Source organism: Dromaius novaehollandiae, chromosome 2 (assembly GCF_036370855.1).
Source record: "Dromaius novaehollandiae isolate bDroNov1 chromosome 2, bDroNov1.hap1, whole genome shotgun sequence".
NCBI lineage: Eukaryota > Metazoa > Chordata > Aves > Casuariiformes > Dromaiidae > Dromaius > Dromaius novaehollandiae.
In genome coordinates this window covers 127,991,455-128,014,433 of record NC_088099.1, presented here as the reverse complement: position 1 = coordinate 128,014,433, position 22,979 = coordinate 127,991,455, and the positions used below count along the sequence as shown (strand labels likewise).

The following is a 22,979-nucleotide window of genomic DNA, read 5'->3' as shown; positions in this document are numbered from 1 at the left end:
CAGCTTATTCAAGGAGCTAGTAAATGAGATTCCACGAGGGGTAGCTCTGAAGGATAAAGGAGCTCAAGACAGTTGACAGGTCTTTAGGGACAACCTCCTCCAAGCACAAGAACAGACTACCATGATATTCAGGGAAACTAGCAGTCATATCAGGAGATCAGGTTGCCTAAACAGGGAACTCATAACTCAGCTCCAATGCAACAAGAATGTATACCAGGAGGTGGAAGCAGCTACAGGCAACAAAGAGTTTAGAAACACTGCCCAGGCATGCAGGTATGATGTTATGAGAGTTAAAGCTAACCTAGAGTTGAAACTGGCAAGGGACCTCAAGGGCAGCAAGAAGAGCTTCTATCATTACACGAACAGTAAAAGAATAAACAAAGAAAATGCTGCTGAAGCAAGTGGGTGATTTAGTGAGAGCAGACACAGATGTTTTCTTTGCCTTGGTCTTCACCAACAAGGTCTTCCAGGCCTTTGTGTCTGTAGACAGAGTTCAAGGAAAAGAGAAACTACCATGAGTGAAAGGAGCAGAGTCAGAGATCTCTTGAAAAACTTAAGCCTGTACAAGTCCATTGGACCAGATGGACTATATCTCAGAGTGTGAGTGAGCTGAATTCAGTGTTGGCCCTGTTTTGAGCAAGTGGTTGGACTAGATGACCTCTTAAAGTCCCTTACAACCTGAAAGGATTCTATGATCAATTAGTAAACAAAAATCTTCTTGTTCCTGCATTTATTCATATCTATACTCATACAACAGACACTCAAGTGTTAATTTGTTACAATAAAAAGCCTAAAATATAATTGCAATAAAAGCCTAATATATCAAGTAATCCAAATCCTAAAGAGATGAAAAGAAGTAAGAATAAATATAAATATAGAAAGTAATACTCACTGTTACTTGTTGGCTCGGGAAACCCAACATTCTGGCCATTCCAACTCTTATTTTCTCCGAGCTGCAACAGGTAGAAAATGACAAGTAAGTAAAGGGCAAACTATAGTTTAAACAAAATATTCAGATTTAGAAATGTGTTTGAAAAATTCTAAAAAGGATGACTCGGTATTGCCACATCTGCTCACAAAACTTTGCTAATGTATCTTAATTTTGGTCTAAAATAGATTATTTTGAGGATTGTAGTCTTCATGAAAAAACATTTACAACAATTGTCTAACACTGAAATATAAATGTTTCCCCAGGTATTAGGCTCAGCTCAATATGTTACCAAATCATTCTAAAAATCAAATGTTTTAAGCAGCTCTCATTTGAGTACATACACAGACAACAGAGAAATTACATTTTGAAACCCGAAGAACCTAGTTTCTGTCTATGAAAGAATGTATAAACACCATAAAGTACTTTGGGTGTAGTGTTAAAATATTTACTCGCTAGGAATCCATTTAGTTCCTTTATTGCTTCCTGAAGTAGAAGCAATAAAGACTCCTACAATTTTCCATTATTTTAATATATAGATCTTTTTTGAGGAGGCTAATTGCCTACAATTGGTTTTCATTATGTTTAACACTGAAACAGAAAAGAGAAGCAATTAACATGTAAGTTCAACATACGGCCATTCCTGAAGTCAAACAGAAACTACAAGCTATTGACAGCCAGCTCAGTGAATTTGAACCAAATGATCCTTTTCAAAATACACCGGCATTTTATATGGGAACAGAAAACCTCACAGCAATGCAGCCTATAAGCTATTATTTTAAGCCATGACAAAGTCATAATTATTCGCTCTAGGAGACAAGGTTGACAGGAAAGTGGTAATTATTCGCTCTAGGAGACAAGGTTGACAGGAAAGTGGAAGAGACAAGAAGAAGGGCCTAAAGTCTGAAATCTGACAGAGCCTTCTGTTCTGGAGAGGGCCTGTTTGGTTTGCAAGCTGGGACAGAACGCTGCCCTCTGTGGTCCCATCATGGTCCACCCTGCACCTTCTCCTGCCTCTGTAACCTTTCTGTGGTATCATGGTTGCATCTTGAAGGTTGAGTCAAGGCAGTTTAGGTTACTATTATGTTATAAGGCTGACTACTAGAAGATATGCTTTCCTTGGGAAGGACAGAAGCAAAGCAGCTACTCCAATGACTATTTCCCTGTCTCTCCTCATCATATACATAACAATATGCCACCATTCAAGCAATGCACAATAAAACAAAGTGAATATTTAGTGGAAATAGGACATAGGTCTTTGAGCTGTCTCTCAAACTGGTCACCCACTTCCACGCATCTTAATTTCACAGAACTCCTTTAATTCTTATCATGAAGCAGACAATAAGTATACTGGAAAACATGGAACAGATAGTTCTTCAAATGAACAGACAACATGAAATCTGTAAATATGCCTGTATTTACTGTTGTCTGTTGCAATGGCATGGCTTTATCATGAATCCAGAACATGACATGCAAATCTACCAAGCACACTGCTGGAATACAACGAATAATATTTCCAGCTCTCCATTCCTCTCTTTTTACTGTTTATTAACTTCATCATGATGGGGAGCTTAACAAGAATTCATGTATCAGTAAGTCAGTCATAGTGCTGCTGTCTCACACATATGTCATCTACTTTGGGGTATTTCTCTCAAAGAAGTGTCAAGAAGAAATGAAAAGATGAAAGTATGAAAAACTGAAAATATTACAACTCTCCAATTCTACCCACAGAACTAAAATTCTCATAGCTGCAAAAAATTTCCCAAATTTTCAAATTGCTCTCCTCAGGGTTCTGCACAAATGCTAGTGAGTTCTTGTAAGAATCTGATTAGCTCAGAAAAAAAGAAGAGCAGAGCTTTTACTTTTTTACATTACTTGGAATACCTGTACTGCCATCTGCAACATGCATTGCCCTTGTAATGTAACACTCTTAGCTCTTCATTAAAATGATGAATATGGTTAAACTTTATGCACTAGGGGGTGAGGAAGGAACACTGAACTTGACTTTGCTTATTTTGTGGGGGGAGGAAGGGCTGAAAGGACTCAGGGCAGAAAAGTCTACTTTTTTAACTCATCAAAAACAACATGTAAGTGAAAATTCTCTTTTCAGATGCCGAATTGATATGTCTAGCTAATCTGCCTTGGGGCCCCATTTGGGATTCAAAGAGAGAAACAAGAATGTTCTAATAAAATATCTCTATTGTGCAATTTATATGGAAGAAATTTTGCAGTGGTGAAATTGATAGAGATTGAAGGGCTATTTACCTTCTTCTCCAGCACTGGACATGTTTTGACTGAGGAGATTATCTGAGCAGATTTTGCCAGCTCCCAGCTAGTGCTGACTCCTCAAGCAAGGATTCTACAATTTTCAATATTGAATTAAAGTGCCCTTCAGATCATTTAGAAGAATATATTTCCTCTATACTATGTACAGATAAACAACTGCACGTCTGTCAAAAGAAATAAAGTCTGGCAATACCAATTTAATCAATCAAAAAAGTTCCAATGTATTCCGAACAAGCAAGGTGAGATTTTTCTTGGATTAGTTCCCTGTTTCATGGGGCCATAGCATTGTGATTTGGTAATAAGAGCCTCAAACCCAGGTTTAACATATGCTGGCAAAAGGAACTACTGATAACTCGGTCTCTCCTGCTCTGTGTGTAGGGAACACAGTTTAATCTGCGAACTAAACCGCTTTAATCTACCCAGACTAATTTGAGTAGCTGCTTTCAGTGTTCAGTCTGGTATATACAGAAGATCAGACCAGATGTTCTAATGATATTTTATGTCCTTGACCCCAATGAAGCTATAAAAATTTGTTCTAGTGTCTTGAATACTCATAAAATCTGAGCAGTTCACATTTTGTGTATATAGTATCATGTTTGCTCATTGCGTAGATCATCATTAGGATGTTACATGATTTATTCTATTAATTCCAAGATATCTACTCCTGCAGAGTATGCGATTAAGCCTGTTCTTTGAAAACAAAGCACTTGGAAGCAATAGGCTAATGAACACAGGAAAGCAAAGCAGCAGCACCCACTCCTAGCCACTCAAATTTTTTTAATGATTTCAGTGTAACCGCAAGTTTCCACTGTGCAGAGCTCTCCAAAGCAACTATGTTGTGGGCTGAAATTTTTCAGGCTTTATCTCTGAGAATTGCTGAGTAAAAATAGATCAGCCAGTTTGAAATTCAAGAATGAAAAATTGTACTTTTCCTATCTTAAAATTAGTTGATTTTTCTGTTTTGTTTTTCAAAAAGCCCTTCAGCCAATTTGGAAGGGAACAAAAAGTTGAAACTGGCAGCAAATATCTTTGACAGTAGAGAAGTTCCAGCATTCTGACGAAAATGAATTTTTATTTGACTCTGTCGCAGGCCTTAGAAAACGGTAATGACTGCAAAATGTTTTGTCACTGGAAATATCATCTAGTCTCAAAGTGCTCAGTTGCAAGTATTGCACCTGAGCACTTTGAGACTAGGTGGTTTAAGATATATAGTGAAATACGTAGTAAAGGGCACGTGAATATTATACACAGAGCTCCTTCTTTCAAGGGAGAAGGTGACAGGAGCAGGGGTAGCCAACTAACCAGTACAGCATTTATCTCTGTCTGTCTAAAGCAGTTATTTCTTGAGAAAAAAACAGAAGAGCATATTGAACCAAGTATATTCATATATTTGGGGTTTATTTCTAAATGGAAGAGGAGGCCACCACTGAGCCACCACTCAGAAGAGAATACAGCACTGCACGTACACAGGTTTATTATGTGGGCTCTATAAACCCAGTAGAGTATTCTGTTGATCTGAGCTAATTGCTGCAGCTACCAGTAAACAGGTAAGCTACAATCAAATTATCTATGTGTAGTGACTCCGTGCATATGAGAGAAGCCATGCTGAGACCACTGGTAAGCCAAATACCTTGTTCTGGTTTTTTCTCAGGGTACAAAAAGCCCATTGTGGTCACAAAACTGTTTATCAACAAACCCAGAGAACTGCTAGGCTATACATCACTAACATGGAAATGCATACCTGCAACACAAATGTATTTAAAATGTAATCTATCCCTTCCCCACAAAAATTTGACACGTTTTTCTTGGCCTTGAAAATGCCATTATTTTTCTAGAATGTTTTTGGTGTATATGCAACGGTAAGACAAATATCTGTGACTACTTCACATATGAGAATTAATAACATCATGTATGAAAATCAATAATATAGGACTTCCTAGTTTCAGAAGAGAAGAAATATCCTACCATGGACACCAAAAATGGAATAAAAGCAAGAGGCACATATGCCCTCATTTTTTAAGTAGAAATATGTGCACTGATGTCATAAACATGCATTCTGCACACACACTATACTCTTGGAACTACATTTCTGTTCTTAATTACCCTCACAGGAGGGCAGGCTGCACTCACTATGGACTGTAGTTAGAGTTGTAGCTAAAGGAAGAAAAACCTCCAAAATGCAACTCAGTAACAGTGGGTGGAAATATTTAAGGTTCTGTTCTTACTAAGTTGATACAGCTAAGATATCTGGACAAAGGGAAAAATGTTGCCATCATAACAATTGGTTCTCACCTTTTCTGGCTGATCTTGAAGAGGAGTAGAGGCTTTATAACCCAGCTGTAGCAACATTGCTTCTGCTGCATTTCTTTTAGCTATTTTCTTGTTTGGGCCTGTTCCAGTAGTAATCTCATTGCCTACTTTTACCTTAAAAAAAAAAAATTGATCATAAACATGATAAGTACATGACCCTTCAATATCACCACATAACAATCCTGCTGACCTACCAACAACTGTGTCAGCCCTTTTCATGAAGAGGCAGTCTCCAAAAAATAAGAATAGGGCAAAAGGGGACTACAATGCTGCTTCCTACAGGTGAGCTTGCTTGGACTTTTTAGAAGGTCCCCAAACTCACGCCAGAGCGCTTTTTTTTTTGTTTCTCTACAGCGCACAGATGGAGTCCTCTCCCTTCCACCAGCCTCCCCTGCTGAACATCCCCCCAACTCTTGCTTTCTGCTCTTTTTTAGAGGAGGAGGTGCTACAGGATCCGGACTTCCTCTTCCTTGTAGAAGCGGATGCTGCAGCAGCTCCCCAGCATGACCGTGACAGTATCCAGAACAAGTGAGACAAAACAAATGACCTGGAGATTTAAAAGACAGTGGTTTCCATAGAAAGATGACAGCCATGTGCATACTCCTGCCTCTGAGTGGCAGTGAGGAACACAGGGGTAGAATCCCCAGGGGAACAAGGGCAAGGAGGAGGCAGGGCTGCTTCCTTCTTCAGCGCTTGCATCTGACTAGCTTCTATCAAGACATTATTTGGAAAGCTGGCTCCCCACTGGACCTGTGGGCTGCACTCCGTAAAGGTTTTCTGACAAGCAAGATGCTTTTCACAAAACTAGAAGTTAAAACCTAAAAATAAAGACATACTACAGACAATAGATATCCTCCAAGAGTGTGGCTATATTTATTCTGTGTGTTTGGTACCGTTCATCAACTACACAAGTTGTATGTACCTCATCTGTGTGTGATATTAGCTTTGTCATTCATATTCGTTTGTGGAATAGTCATAGCTCTTTAATAGCTATATGTCACTTTGTACATTAAGCCAATGTATTTGCTGAATTATCTCTAAAAATAGCAGATGCTTTCAAAAGCATGTTAAAAAAGGAAACCAGAGTAAAATAAAAACAATATAACACACAAGGCAATCTGAATACAAGAAACCTTAGAGGTCAAGGAGCTGAAACATTCTGGAAGGACCTTTAAAAAAACTAGACAAACAGACACATACTTGTTAAATAAATTAAAAATGTTATTTAAGATTTGTTATTCAATAATTATTGACTTTCATCAAATTATCATGTATGTATTTCGAAAAAGTTTAAGTTATTTTTTATTTCAAATACTATTAATTATAAATACACAAGTAAGGTTGTCAATAAATAAGAGTGATTGTAAATATCCCTTGGAAATAAATATATACATAACTAAACAAAAAGATTCAGCCACATAAAACATAAATATTAGTAATCATGAAACAAAAAAGCTTATCTTTCATGTAGTTCTGCAATCACAATTAGAAAATAGCCGATCTGCTATAAGTTTGTATGCAAGAAAATTGAAGGACTTTAATAGGACAAGACAAAATGATAATTTATAACATAGCTTACAATAAATCAATGTGTTGCTATTTCTCAGACCTGTAAAACCGGTTTAGCTATTATTATAACCTCTATCAAGGATTAAAGGTCTGACTACAAAGAGAAGGAGCTTTCTGAAATTGACTTTGGGAAATGAACACCAACTAATGTCATCAGAGGTTTTCTTCTGTTTATTTAGTGGTAAGAACAAGTAATTGGATCCATTTCATCACTTCTAAACTTGCTCTTTGTGTGACAGATAAAAATGAACATATTATCTCTGGATATTTTACTTCCACATTCAATTAAATTAAATGAAAACATTGTTTAAGTAGTTTATACAAAGACTTTTTATTCTGATAAGGTGTTTTTGCATGTCATAATGAATCCACTGAGACTTCCTGAAGAAAAGAGCAACAGCAGTATGATTTAAGTGTATAACTACTAAAAAAGTTTTGAAATGAGGCTACATAATAAAGCAACTGATCTATGGAATTTCTTTGATTCTCCTTTTCACAAGTCTTTTTAGATAAAGGAATCTCCTAGGTATTAACTTCCTGTAACATTATTTTTTGATTCAGACCAAAGATAACTATTATTGAGAATCCTTCAATGAAGAAACAAATTCTCTGCCAATTATTCTTCAATACTGAACTGTTGTACACAGTCATTTCCTGAGACTTCAAAGAACCACCTCGACTACAGACTCTTCTAAGAAAGGCTCAGCAGGGGAAGAAAGATGGTCTGTGACAAGATCACTCTTTTTCAAATATTTTCAAATCACACACAAAGTTGGAAATTCAAGTCTATATTCATATATATACATATTCTGCAACAATAACTCTAGACAGAGAAAGAACCCCAAATCATCTTTTTTTTCAGAAAGAAAAATAATAAATTCTCAAGAAAGACCATTGAGATCCAAAGATATGAAGATATCGGTAGACATGAAAGATGGATGTTAAAAGATTCCACAGAAGGATCAGCTTTATATTATGCCACCTTTCTGCTTGCCTTTGAACATAACTGAACAAGAGAATCGCCTCTAATGTAACAGCAGTTGATACCTGCATAACAAACTCTCGACGACGCGGCATTCCTCTCTCTGAAAGAAGAACATATTCTGGCTCCTTCTCCTTTTTGGCCTGTTGGATCTGAGCCAGGCGGCTGATGGGATTCATTCCTTGACCATAGTCCGGTCCGGTCTAAAAAAGTCAAAAAAACCCAAAAAACAAAAAAAAGAACAAAAAAAAAACCAACCATGATTTCAGCATATACCAGCACGACTGTTACGCTGTTTTAATAAGTCATTTACTGTGGTCCTCTCCTCTCTAATGCTTGTTTTGAGAGAATAAGAAATAAATTTCATATCATTTTCTGATCATGCGACAGAAGCTAAGACTACTCAAGCTCAAAACTACGGCAAGTAATATGATCCTATTGTCTACCACTGTTGTGGGAAGTGTGTATGCCCAACATCTGTAGTCTACTAATACTCTTATCTATCTATGTAGGTCCCATGGGGATGGATGACAATAAGCAGACTCACCAATTATACTTCATTGCCGTACTTCTGTGACCCTTGCCCCCAGCCCCTTAAAATAGCTTGCTACAATGTTGGAACGTGCAGTGCATTAAGAGGTGGATTTACACAGGGACACAAAAGATTTGCCGCAAAACAAGGAAGTCACAATTCTCTCAGGATTGCAGCTTTCCATCGGACAATGAAACTAAAGATGCAGAAGGCTTACTCTGTTTGCATGTCATAGGAATACACCCTTGAAATGCTGTTACGTAGTGAAGCTAGAAAGGACAAGGAGCGGAGTATTTCCAGTGGCTATAAATGCTATGCCCTGTGAGCCACCTATGGAAGTATTTCAAAAGCTTTACAGACATCAGTCCTCACAATCACATCAGTCAAAATGTATTGTTGGTAATAGCATGCCTTTACCTCATGAGGTAAACGAAAGGACAGAGAGACTGGTATGTCCAAAATTACACACATAGGCAAAAAATTAGAGTCCTTACAAAATATCTGTACTAGTCTTGAAATCCTTTTAATATGTTATGCATAAGGCAAATGTTCACTGAAAGCCTATAGCTATCAAAATATTTGCTTGCAGAAGGTAAGGAAAGGAGAAGGAATTAACACAAAAAAATATTTATCTGAAGTAATATATGGCTAATTCATGTATCATAATACATAAGGAAGAACTTACAATCGTAAATGGAATTTGAACGTAGAATTGTTTTTATATTATTATTATTATGCTTCCTTTTTATGAAGGCATTTGTGGAATAAGAGAAGATCAGAAGTCATGCTTATCTGAGCTTCTCAAAAAAGAACAAACAAGTGGTCAAGACCCTAAAGAGAAGATCAGCAACTGAAAGAAAAGACCAGAGAGGGATAATATATTAAGAAAGCTGTGCAGCAAACCCTTCATATTGTAATCACTAAGTTGTTAGAGAACACGTAGGTGAAAGAATTAGGACAATGTCATGCACAGGGGCAGCTGTGTGGGCAAGGAGCCAGGCAGAGACAAAATCAAGAGCAGGCTAAATAAAGTGCAGGCCATAAGATATAACCTTGCAAATATATACATACAAGTAATAAAAAGAAAAAAAGTTATTGTCACTTTAATGCTCAAAATATTTTCAGATCAAATAAAAAGAAATGCATTATGGAGGTTTGGATATTCAAAAAATAAAGACCTCCTGCATATTCACGTTTTGACTATTAATGTCTGTTTCTAATGTGGCCAACTTTGGATAATTCAATTTAAAATTGTAATGGTATATGGTAATTTTATGTATATGGTAATATAACAGATTGACATTATTATACCCTTATCATCTAATTCTACTTAGCATGTACTTGAGCAATATTTACCAAAATGAGACAGCCAGAGCCAACACCTTCTGTAACACTTTGTTTTCTGACTCTCAGGTCTTGCACCTTTAAAGCTGCATTAATGCTGACTGTTTTGCATTAATACTTTTTTTGCTAAAATTTTCCCAGAAGTCTTTGGAAATTAGATACCCAGAATTTCAGTAGGAGCTGGGTATCTAATTAATCTTGATTTCTTTGAAAAATCTCTCACTTTGTTTTGAAGGCAAATGAACAGAGGAAGAAGATTAAAGAAGGACTTTTTGCAGTGTCCAAATCCAGTTCTGCCCTCTCCAAAGTATCTGCTTATTCTAGATGGCTGTGCTGTTAGTGCCTACAGAATTCTGCACTCAGTGCATATTGCACTCAGCATATGGGTTTCTAATAGACATATCTTTGTTCAGACTAAGTATTTATCTATTCATTTTTACAATCTATCTAATACTCAGTGAAGACTGAGTTCAAGCCATATTTAGAACTTCATACTTAGCTGGCATAGTTGTGCCTAACCTAACATAATGCAAGCTGTGCACATAGCTGTGTATTTTAACACAAGTGGTGTATTAGCCCTACAGTTGTCAGATTCAGAAAAAAAAACCAAAGAGTATTTGTTATTAACAAGAGGCAAATACAGAAAAACAGATTAAATTTAGGTCCTATAAATATATTCCAAAGTATGCATTTTGCGCATAATGGTTTTCTGTTTCATGCACTGCAATTCTAGTCTTGAGGTTCCTGATCTGCAGATTATAGGGAAAAGTCACTCTGCAAGACCAGACAGAAAGTGACCAACTTTCCACTGTTATTTAGACCAATCTATGGCAAGCATGAAAGGCTACTAATGTGCCTTTAAACAAACATCATATGACATTATTTTGTACAGGTGTAAATGACTACCCAACATGCCAGACAATGGAAAATCACGTCCAAAGAGTTTAGTTACTTTCCTCACAAAATAATACTTCCTAAAATAAAATGGAATGTAGAAGATTTTGACTGCTTGAAAGGACTCTGCTTCCAGACTGAATAGATGACAAGTTAATCTGATCAGTTGTATGGTGCTGAGACCAAGCAGTGACACTTCATGAGTTTATCTGGAGAGCACTTTTGTTAGTACAGCGGGAAGACAGATTACTTCAAATGGCCCTTCATTTCTGTACAAATTTAGGATGAATACACAAACCAGGGCTAGTCAGTGTGGACTGACTGCATTCTAGAAGCAGCAATAAATCTACTGCCACTGAGAATAAAAGCACCATTTAAGAAATTTGAGCTCACAAGAATCCAGAGCCTCCAAAGGAAGCCTCATTAGTGCAGCAAGAAGCATGTTAATATCCTCTGAGACATGGCACATTTTAATGGAGGGATGGTTCAGAGTCACCACGTCCTTCATGGGTTGGTGCCCAGTCAATTTTCTATCTTTTTGAGAGCTACCGAGTGTTATCAAGCAAATGCTAACCTCAACACAGGCATACAAAACAAGCATTTTTCTTTTGAGCTTGAAAAATGACACACACAGCTGAGATGAATAAACTGCTGTGCTTCTTTCAGCATTTTCAACAATCAAAACACATTGAGGCTGAACCCACAAAACTCCCGAATCCAGCTCCACGAAGAGAGGAAGCTGGACTGTGCACCATTTCCCCATGTATCTGTTCTTTCATATACATCTCTCTCTTTAAATGAGACCTTCGGTGGGCATGAGTGGGAGAGAGAAGAGCAGGGAGAGAGTGATCATATACTCCAGAAGGGCCTCCCCACAGAGTTGATGCTGAAAATTTACGCAAATGTGCAGAGATATTCTGGGGCTTTGATCCTCCGCTTCACTTGGACAAACTCCTGCACATTTCAGTGACGCAAGCTTGGGTCTCAAGAAATAGCACCTTCCAAGCGGTTATGTTTGAGAATTTCACACTGTTGTTAGAATTTAAAGAAGTACTGGCATAGCAGCACAAGCATATAACAATATTGACAATGAAGTGACAACAGATGACAAATGAGTCTTATCTGATTTAAAATTTGAGTAATTCTGTTACTTCCTAAGCAAACATTCCTAACTCTGACACACAGGCAGACACATACCTTCAATATTGTTTTGGGGCGTTTTTTAAAGTATAGTTTTGGCTTTTCAATCACAGGAAGAGGAGGAAGTTTCTTAAGCTCTTGCAGGACAGCCATTGCAGCACGTTTCTTTGAGAGCTTCTTACTGTTCCCTTCTCCTTCTGCAGAGAACTCTCCTACGGTAACTCGTGTGACAAAGCTCTTCATGTGAGGAGGTCCACTTTCTTTAATCACCTTTTGAACAGAAGTTACACTGAGTCAAATCACCCTATAACAATACAACTTAGTTTTTACCTTTACTCTTCTGTAACACAATGTACTTACTACTAATGTGACCTTCCTGCTGATTGAAGGCATTCACATGGGGTTTTATGCAACCTGGACAAGTATTCACAATACTACCAGGTTTGAGGGTACAAAATTAAGGCTGATGAGGTAAAGCAAATCTAAACATCCTACTCAATGTTTCACAGAACATATTGTAGACCTACATTTTCAAAAAAAATGTATAAAACAATAACACAGCACATATTTAAACCAAGGCAACCATATCTTTCCTTGCAAGGCACTTCACATTCATCAAGGGCACATTTCAATTCATCAAGGGCCACCACACTCTAGCTAATCCTCTATGTACCATATTCAAAATTATGTTCATAGGACATCACTTTAATCTGTTCATAATTTTTTTCCATTATCACTAAAAAACAGGGTGTTCGTGCAAGGTTCCAAACTTTAGTCTCAAATATCAGTAATGTTACTGAATTGTCCAGCAGCATGCCTGCTCTCTATCCTCATCTGGCCAGAGCACACAGCTTGGAGCGATACCATGTATATTTGAAATGCTGCCACAGACAAGCCTCCATGGTCATCAGCTGTGCCTCCCAACAGTACTAATGGGAGATATCAACACAACCTCCGTAATTCGCACAAAAAAGCAATCAGTTCTGCAAAGTTTAATTCATACATTCCTTTCCAAACATATTCAGGATGAAAAATAATGAGAAAACCTGCTTTAAATGTCTTAACTATTAAAAGTTACAATAATACGATGAAATAAAACAAAGAGGTTCTGACTGGAGTATCTTCCTTTAAGCTCTTTTCTATCTTCACTTTTCCACAAACATAAGTCTTCTTTTAGAAGGTTAAACCAATAGAGTGCATTTACCACCAAATTACAGCAGCACAAGTGCTAGCATAGCCATCTATTCATGCATGCAATGTGTACTGTTCTAGATAACATCTATAAGGTATTAGAGACCTCATTTGTGAAAAGGTTCAGTTATTTTGTTCAACAGGAGGAAGTAGCGACCTAATTTAATTTTTGTAACATGTAATGTGTATAAGGAGGGATCACAGCTTCTGGCAGGCATCTCCTTGTATTAACTTCAAAATCAATACAAATACATACTTTTTCAGCAGGTGCAATAACATCAAACCATTTGTTGAAGAAGTATAATGCCTCAGTGCAAGGGAACTGAGGCAAAGGTGCTAGGGCACTCTTGGTGCAATAACTGTTTTTATGGGCTGAAACCCTCAACCTTAGTATTATTACAACATGTTTTGTATTAAAGTTCTTTTTATCAAGGTCATGTCCCTTGCATTATTTAGTTTTGCCATTATACTGTAATGAGGTCTCCTTAGGCTTGTATTTCTTTTTTAAGCTCTCTTTTGCGGCAATTTCACCCAGCAAATACAATTATCACAGCATATATCAATAAAAAGACACAAAATGAAAATTAACAGAAAACTTTGTCCACATTTTCCCAGAATAAGACGACATCTGTGCCAGCATGGGATTTATTTGTTGTAGCCTAGGAGTGTTCTTACTCTACGTTCCAAGGTAAGAATCTCAGAAGTTTTTTCAAAATTATATCACTCAGAAGCGGCCCATTAGCATTTCACAAAGCAAAAACTCAGTTGTGCTTTTGTTGCCATGTGCAGCTGCACTGTTTACATCAGAACTGAAGAACCTAATTCCAGGATCATCCACTTTCAGGCGTAATAGGGCTTTGTATCAGTGCTATGCACCTTCATCACATTAAAGTTTTTTCCACTCTGTTTTAAAGGTGTATCTTAACGTATTACCGTACGTTGCTATCCAAGTATTACATGCTGGCTGCAAAACATGCCTACACTAACATGAGTAAGGCCCTTAATCTTTTTGTGATTAGATCTTATTAATACCATTATATAGGTGTTTTCACTTATATACAATATAATGTATTAATAAAATGTACAAGAATGTCTACACTGACCAGATGAAAATGGACAAAATAACTGCTTAAGAAATATAATTGTCAAGTTCCTAAAATACTAGTTCTATATACGTTTTCTCATATATATAAATGCACACAAATATATACAAAAAAATAATTTTAATATAAAACAAGATTATATTTTCATATGCATGAAAAAATACTTCTTAATATAAAACTAATGTTTTCCGGTGTTTTTAACCTTTTAAACTTTTAAGTATGTGACACAAGCTAAATAACTGCATGGAAAACATTCAAAACTGTGTCTCTGTTAGTGTGTAAATGAAAAAATCTTTGTATTGTCAATGGAATGAATCCCATAGGCTTCAGATGGGCTCCAGATCAAATTCAATATCCGAGTTTGGTAACTTAGCAAAAAAAAAAATTAACCTAAAACCATTTTTGGTTAACCCCAGATTTTAGATCCTTTTACGCTACGTGATTTCAAGTAGTTGTTCTATAAATCTAGAGACACAAAACACTAAGAAGAAATTCAATCTCTGCTACCCAAGAACACTATCTGCATTAGTACACTAAACCATTTCCTCAGTTGGAAGATTTGACCAAATCACGGCTAATTTAAAGCTGAGAATTTCATTAAGGGTGACAGTTCAATATACTTTTCTTTTTCTGTTACACTGATTTAAAGAATAACTCTAGCAAGAGAAAGCACATGGGGCCAAAACACATCTAAGGTCAAGTTACATCAGGAGTGAATTTGGCTCAATTTAACGAATCATGCTGACAAATGAAAAACAGCAGTACGATTACAATGAAAGAGTAATGCTGCTTCAATTATTACTGAGACTATAGGTAGAAAATTCAACAAATTTTGACAACATTAAATGGACTTTAAAAAAAACACAGAAGAGGAAAAAATAGGTCAGCAAAAACATGTCACCTATACGCATGATTATTTCGAATTCTAAAAATACCAATATATTTCCATGAGCCTGCGGCAGCAGGCAAACATGCAAGATTTTCCCAGTTTTTTTTTTTTTTTTTAAAAAACAACACTGGATAGTTTATTAAAAATGGAGTAAAGAAGGCTGGCCTCCCTTCATCCAAAATCAGAAGGGGAGCTACCCAATATGTCCATAATCTAATCTGAAGCCTTAATCGCCAGGAGACCAGGAGCCAGATGGGTGTGAAACTTCAGGCTGAGAACTTGCTCAGTTTTTCATAGTCAGCAACTTCATAGTCAGCTCCTAGTTCAAAATACAGAATCCGTGCAAGTATGACTACAGTAAGACTGGAACACAATAAACTTCAACTCTTTTTTCCCACAAGAGCATAGTGGGCAGAAAAAATGCTTGTTCAGACACTACATTTCCTTGCTCCTGTTATTGAGAATGAAAAAAAGGATTATTGTATTTGGTCTTCTGAAGAAAGAACACTCCAACCCAAAGAAAAATACTGAAAATAAAATGACAATCTAAAACACCTCAAGTCACCTAAATGCTTGGTGAGAGCACAGTATTATTTGCATATAGTTGCTCTAATTCCATAAGGGGCCCAGCTCAGCAGAGTCTTCTAGGCTCTCTCAACTCCTTACTGACAAGTTTGGAAAGAAGAATCATCTATGTTGCAAGAGAACTAGAACAGCAAAATTTCAGTCTACTGTCAAGCAGGGAATAATAGGCAAAATGAGCATTTTACAGCTATTTTAATAATACATAGAACAATCAGTTTTGCATCCTTCCTTAAAAGCTGTTCATTGACAGTCCCATGTATACCATAAAGGCATTGCAGTTTGTCTTAGAAGTTGAAGAATAAAGGTTATGTAAAGATGCAACAATCATAGGTTGTTATGAAAGGTTCCTTTTATTGGAATTCAATGATTTTATTTTAGTTAGCCATTTATTAGACAGAAATTCCTTAAAATTATTCCTGGATTTCTTAGATAATTAAAACTAGCCATACTATATGAACAGAATAAACAGGATAATGAGTGCATAACTCCCACTGGCAAAGCAGGTAGAATGAAACCATACACAGTTTCAATGGACATACTGACATTATCATGCAAAACCTAGGCTCAGCATGCTCTGCCTGTTCCCCACCTGTTATGCAATTCTGATAACATGCTTACATAGAACTTTACATATCTTTATGACCATTACTTAGTTGCATAACACAGCACTGTTGGAACATTTGTCAGATGAAGTAAATGCTGATCATTTTATAGCTACCACACAAAAAAAGCTAGGGAAAGCTTTGATGCATGCCTGGAATAACACAAAACCATTTGTAAAAAGAACCCTATTATAAACATCAGATCCTGTGGATTACCCCTAATTGTTCAGTAGTTTTATTGAAATATAAGCCATCTTTTAAAACCCAAGTTAAACCAGAACTCTATTTAAGAACATCACCTCTACTTAAAGACAGGAAATAACACAAAACCTGTCAGGAGAGCAAGAAACTGTCTTTTTTCAACATTCTTTTAAACATTCTACAACAAGTGTCACATTAGACTTTTCCTCTACTAAGTACCACTACCTTCATTCTTTCCTCACCAAATGCTGTCTCTTAAGGAGGCTAAAACATAGGAATGACGTTAGGAACATGTTCAAAGCATTATCCCTCTTTCTAACTTCCCAGATATTCTGTGATCCATGATCATTCCTCTTTCTGTATTTCAGTGCATTGATTTATATGGTACTATTCCAAACGCTCTTTAATACTTAAGGTAGAAAATGATCTGTGAAAGCTGAAATGTTAATTATGAGTTTCCTTTTTTGAAGCACAGGCATGTGTTTCCAATATGTCTGATCCTACATAAGAATTATAATATTCTTTCCATATAATTGCAAATTGATATGCCAACACCTCCAGTTTTATCCCTGAGATTTTACTTTCTCTTCATTCTCTTATGAGCCCATATTTTTTTTCTGCAATTATAGACTATATGTGAAACACATGTCCATTTGCTATACTGCATATATATATATATCTGTGTGTGTGTTTACACACACACACACACACACACACACATATACACACACATATACACACACTGAATATATATATCCTTAGTCAATAAAATAATTCTATAGCTTTGGCCCTCCTGACTACTATATGATAAGTCACACTCAGATTTCTAAGAAGGTCTAATAGCTCATTTGACATTGGCCAACTCATGGATGTAGGCTGAACACATGTCAGTAAGTTGTATACAGCACACACTATAGCATGCCACATTGTAATTTATTTTTTGGCATGTAAATATGTATATATCCTTCATGTACAAAAAATACTGGAGAAAATTACCAGTACCAGTATAGGCACTACCCATCTCCTTCAAATTTATTCAGTATAAATGTATAACAAAAAGCAGAAAAATAAAAACCAAAAACTTCAAAGTGCCATTTAAACCAGGATTTTCTGCATTTAAATGAAAATCAAAACTTGAAATTTGGTGGATTTTACAATAATAATATTAGACTTTTACAACCAGCTTGTATAAAGCTTTCTCATTGGAAAAATTCTGCTGTTACTATTACTCATCCTCCCATAGGTAGTTCATTGACTGCATTGGAGCCATTCCAAAAATTCTTTATTACTTAAGGTAAATAAAGGTGTCAGAAGCAGATTCATAGATAAACTTGTATGAAATGTGAAAAAAAATCATGAAGGCTTAAGTAGAGATTGATAAGCAGTTGAACATTGTGCAAGATGAAAAAAATATACCTATGACTTTCTGAAAATGGCACATAGGATCTGAAGTGACTCAATGGGAACTTCTGTAGTGTACACATGCCTTACAAAAATTTCCTAGTTAAAGCGAACATCTCAGCTGACTCTATTTTGAAAAATGAATTCAATTCGGATTCAGTGTGGCCACTGATTCCAAAATCCCACACCCCACAGGGGATGCTTGAACAGTCTTTTTATCATCCATTTGTTACCACCCAAATGTTAGGTCTATAATGCTCTGACGGAGCACCTAATATAATAGCAAAAGCTCAGTGTCTTAGATTTAGATGTATTACCAAACTTTTCTATTTATAATTTGCATGAATTTAAAAGGGTCATATTTGTAATTATTAATCTTGTTGAATTGTAGTGGCAGGTTTTTTTAATACTTTCTCAGCAAACAAATATGTAACACATACCTCAAAACTGACAGGTATATTGCGCTTCAAAGCGATTTCAAACACTACACTGATCTCGGACTTGTTTGCATCTTTATCTTCTTCTGTTTCTTTTCCTGCTTCTCCATTCTGAAAAATGAAGAATACAACATGACCATAGTAAAATAATTATTTTAGAAGATAAAAAATGTAATATGCTCTTCCCCCCATTTCTTAAACACTTTTGAGTTGTCATGCTGTAAATCTTCATCTATCTACTTCAGTACCCAACTATCAGCCACCCACTGACCAGTACAGTCGTATAAAATGTAGTAATGTTTCACATTGCTCATAGTAAAAGAACACATACACATTAGCTTATAAATGGCTGTTAGATGGCAAAGTAACTTCTGTCGATTTTAGGCTTAATAATAACATGGATAATAATCAACTAAACACATGCTGCTTGTCTCAAACATGACTATTAAAGATCCTGTGATTTCTTTCTCAGCCTCCCCCCGTGGGCACCCCTTCCAAGCAACGGGTGAGTGCCCATATTTCTCTCAGAAGAAATTCAGTGAATCACCCCTACACTTCGACTGGGTCACCAGGTTGCAGGTGTCCTCAGCAGGTCCAGCTGGTTAATGGCCCCTCCACAGCCTTCCCTCCGGGAGGTATGACCAGTATGAAAAGGTAGTGACAGAGAACAGCTTGCTCAACACAAAACGTTATTTATTTATCCATAGGAACATAACAAACAGAGAGGATAAGGGATAAAACAACAAAAGGAATATATAAACATTATCCTACCTAAAATTCAGCTTTGCTTTGCAATTTAGGTAAGTCCTATTTTTCTCAGAAAACCACCAGTATGGGGATCAGTCAAACAGCTATCACCTTCTACAACTTCTGCCTTTTGGTCTTTGACCCCAGGCCACATTTTCCTTAGTTCTCAGAGGTTTAACTTTCAGCTACTTTCAAACTCGAAATCCCTGAATGTTTCAAACTGAGATCTCTCAACAACCTTGTAGCCTTGGCCAGACTCCTAATTTTTTATTAGGGGAGGTAAACATCAAACCAACAGGGCTGAACTAGGTGGATTCCTGCAGAGTTTCAGTCTTGCATAATAAAGACTGATATAAATCTTTAGCCACCAGTATAAATACAAAATCCAGATACTGAAGTTATAAAATAACATTACAAAAAATTAAGTCCTTCACAATAACAATGAAAATTATCAAGATTTTATCTACCCTTTGTTAACTCTTAATATATTAATGTTTAACAAAAAGCAGGACCAAAAATGCAGCAGAAGCAGGCAACTTTAATACACAGACTTGGGGAGCTTTTTGTCTCATTAAATAGTCACAAAATCTTGAGTGGAAAATGCAATTTAATTCCCTGCCAGTGATCTGGAGCTAAATACAAAACAAAAATTGATACAGTTTGCAGAAACTGCCAAAAATAAAGGGTGCAGTACCAAGCAACAGCAAGAGGAGCCAGAATGAAATTACGTAGCACCTCTGGCTCATTTCATACAATGAAATGTAAAGTACTACTGAAATCACGAACATGGATCATTATTTATGGGACAGGCAAAGCAGTGATTCAGTAAGGACTTAGGTTCACAGAGAATAATCAACTGAATAGAGTTGAAAGGATAACATTTAAAAGCACACATGTATTTTTGGGATATAGAGAATATGTGGGGTACTATTATTACTATAAACAACTGCAGTGAGAACCTTACTTCATACTGTATTCAATTAAGCTTGTGTTTTATAAAGGAGATTGATAATCAGAAAAGCAGAGAAAAGCAGCTGTAAGAATGAACTATTGATTAGAAAAAGCACTTTACACTGACAGACTATGGAAACAACCAGTTTTGTAAGATTTAAAAATTACTTGAGCATAATTATTAACTTATATGGGGAAGAGATTTTTTATAGCCGTTTCTTAGATTTAACAAAGACATGAAAGACCTATCAGACAGAAATCAAAGCCAAGTAAATTTAGAAGAAATACAATACAATTTATCTTTAAAAGGGAGAATAATCAATCACTGGCATAAATTACATAAATTACAGAGTCCATTGGACTGTGACTAAATCTTTAAGTTAAGATTTTTTTAGGTTATACCCTAGCTTAACCACATATGCAGAGTCTAATGTAAAAATTACTGTTTAAAGTGTCATGATTAATACAAACATATCAGTCTAAAAAATAATTAAATGTTCGTTCTTAAAATTTCAGTCCTTGCCTATCCTTCCATCACGCACAGTAGAGCCTAACTGTGAGTGGAGACTAAGGAGGATACGTCTTTAAGGCATAGACCTTAGTACTGAGCAATAACGTTTCAAGTCTTAGTCATCTGACTCCCTTAACTTCAGGAAGATAAAATATGTCCAGAAGTGTCTAAGGTGCTTTGGATTTAAATCTGATCCTCATTCCAGAACTGACACTTTAATTGTAAGGCCCTTCTTAGGCCTCTGTTCTACGGGGCAGCAGAGCTACTTTGGCAAACACACAATAGTTCTTTTATGAAAGCAAGTCACCTATACCCCTGCTCTGTTTGCTGTTTGTTTCTTGTTTCTGTTCACCTTACGCTTTCTACATGTTTTCACTAGGAAGTATTAAGACAATAATGTTTCTCTTCAGTGGTTTGATATGGGTAAAAGATTTTGCACTTGACTCATTTAGTTTAAAAAAAAAAAAAAGAAAGAAAAAAAGAGCTTGGTATCTCCAGATAAAAAAATATAAATAAATCCGCATTAAGTAAATACAGTTATGTAGATCAAAAGGTAAAACCACATATTTACTGTGCTATATTCCAGGGATTCCATTCCAGTGAAGTTCTTTTCACGACTAACGGCCTGCAGGGCTAGACTGGTCTCAGCAGCTCTGTTCTTGCTCCCTCGCATTACTGGAAGTGCAGTGGCAATAAGTGATTGGGGGAGAAAGAAGTTCAGCTGGTCAACTGATAGGGCCAGCCAGACTAACGCCAACTAGCTCTGATCCACGTATGACAAATCACGCATCTTCCATGGCAGGTGCAGATCCCAGCAGGTCAGTCCAGCTGAAGGAAGCAGAACTTTAGTGAACTGGACCGGGTCCCATGCTGAGGGCACATATCACCACTCGGCAGCTGACGGGAGCTCTGCGTGTGCCTCACATGGCCAGTGGTAGGGAGCAGCCCCAGCCTCAGCATGGTGAAGCCCTGAAACACTACTTCAACCTGTCAGTTCTTTGGATAGCTGTGCCCAGTGCCACACAGTGCACCTCCTTCTGCTGCACTGTGGCCTGGGCACAGGGTCACCTCCAGCCTTCCACAGGCACCTATGACTAACCCATAAAGTAACAGAGATTATTCTTCATCGTGTTTCTCACCAGCCAGCTCCCTTTACGCCAAGCATGACCAAGCCACGCAGGCTCTTCTGACTGAGGACTCGATTTAGTTTCCTACCCACAGACATCTGCCATTTGAGATCTGCAGGATCCCAGCCGGCCTTCAGCTGCTGCACTGGAACATCACACTACTCCCACTGGTCTTGCCAGTAGTATGTGAATATCTCAGTGACCCCAGGATATTGTCTCCTTCCCTATTTTTCTCATTACAAACATAATTTATGGTAGCGAAGAGATGAATGAAGTTACTTTACTGGCTCAAGATAGAGACAATGCAGACTGCTACAAGAATTTAGAAAACTCAATTTGCCACAAGTGTGTCCTCTCCTAAAAGCCACTAATCTAAACAGACACTAAATAGACCAAATTGGACATGAATGTGAATTTAGGATTCTATTACTTTTGCTAAGTAAATAAATTATTTCTACTTATGCTTATGCTACCCAGGTTTCACATACACAGGCTATGAAAACTAAGCATTTAAATCCACCTCTCTTACTTATTATCCTATGCACTTAGATAACAGTAGTTTACTTTCCATGCTGATTAATGGATATCTTGAATTCAAGGATTCTTTTTATAAAATACAATATAATATATATATATAATTTTCAAAAAATAAGGATATGTTGATCTAAAAGTACAGTTCAATAATATGACATTCTCACTCAGCTTTGTGCTTAGCATTCATCATCAACCTATAGTTTTGTCTGGAAACCAGAAGAGAAAGGAAGGGAATTAAAAACAGGAAAGGACATGGAGATTCTACTTAAGACTTTACATATTCGTTTTAATAGCTTTTCTATTTAAAAAAAAAATCAATACTAATTTTAGTAAGTGATTTTAAAGAGAATTTCCTGATCCAGAAAAATGATATAGCAAAACCAAAGGGGTGAGTCAAACACTCTTTGGATCGAAAGGAATACATTTAGATATAAAGTGAGGCAGATGGATGTGTTTTTGATATAGAAAATTATTTCCATTCTTAAAAAGCATCTTGAAACAGCCACACAAGACACTGAAGGTACTTTTAGTAATGTTTTGCACTGTGCATAGTATTTCAACAGGAGTCATCAGAAAGCAAATACAAAAGAGGAATTGTCTCCTGATGCATTTGTTCTGGCTCATTTGGCTCATTTATTATTTTTGTGCTTGCATTTGCAATGATTATTCTAAGAATAATTTTTCTGATAATGTATTTTTGATAAGATAACACAAT

The 22,979-nt window shown here is 36.6% G+C and overlaps 1 protein-coding gene across 11 annotated transcripts in view; it reads right to left on the bottom strand.

Moving 5' to 3' along the window:
* Positions 1–22,979, bottom strand: part of STAU2 (staufen double-stranded RNA binding protein 2) — a 168,701-nt gene that overhangs the window by 93,047 nt on the left and 52,675 nt on the right. For all 11 annotated transcript variants that reach the window (XM_064507384.1, XM_064507385.1, XM_064507386.1 and 8 more), the window contains exons 7-11: positions 18,398–18,505; positions 12,043–12,255; positions 8,141–8,278; positions 5,507–5,638; positions 893–953 (exon numbers count right to left, since the gene is read on the bottom strand). In XM_064507384.1, the coding sequence (XP_064363454.1) occupies positions 893–953; positions 5,507–5,638; positions 8,141–8,278; positions 12,043–12,255; positions 18,398–18,505 (652 nt within the window). The remainder of the gene's footprint in view (positions 1–892; positions 954–5,506; positions 5,639–8,140; positions 8,279–12,042; positions 12,256–18,397; positions 18,506–22,979) is intronic.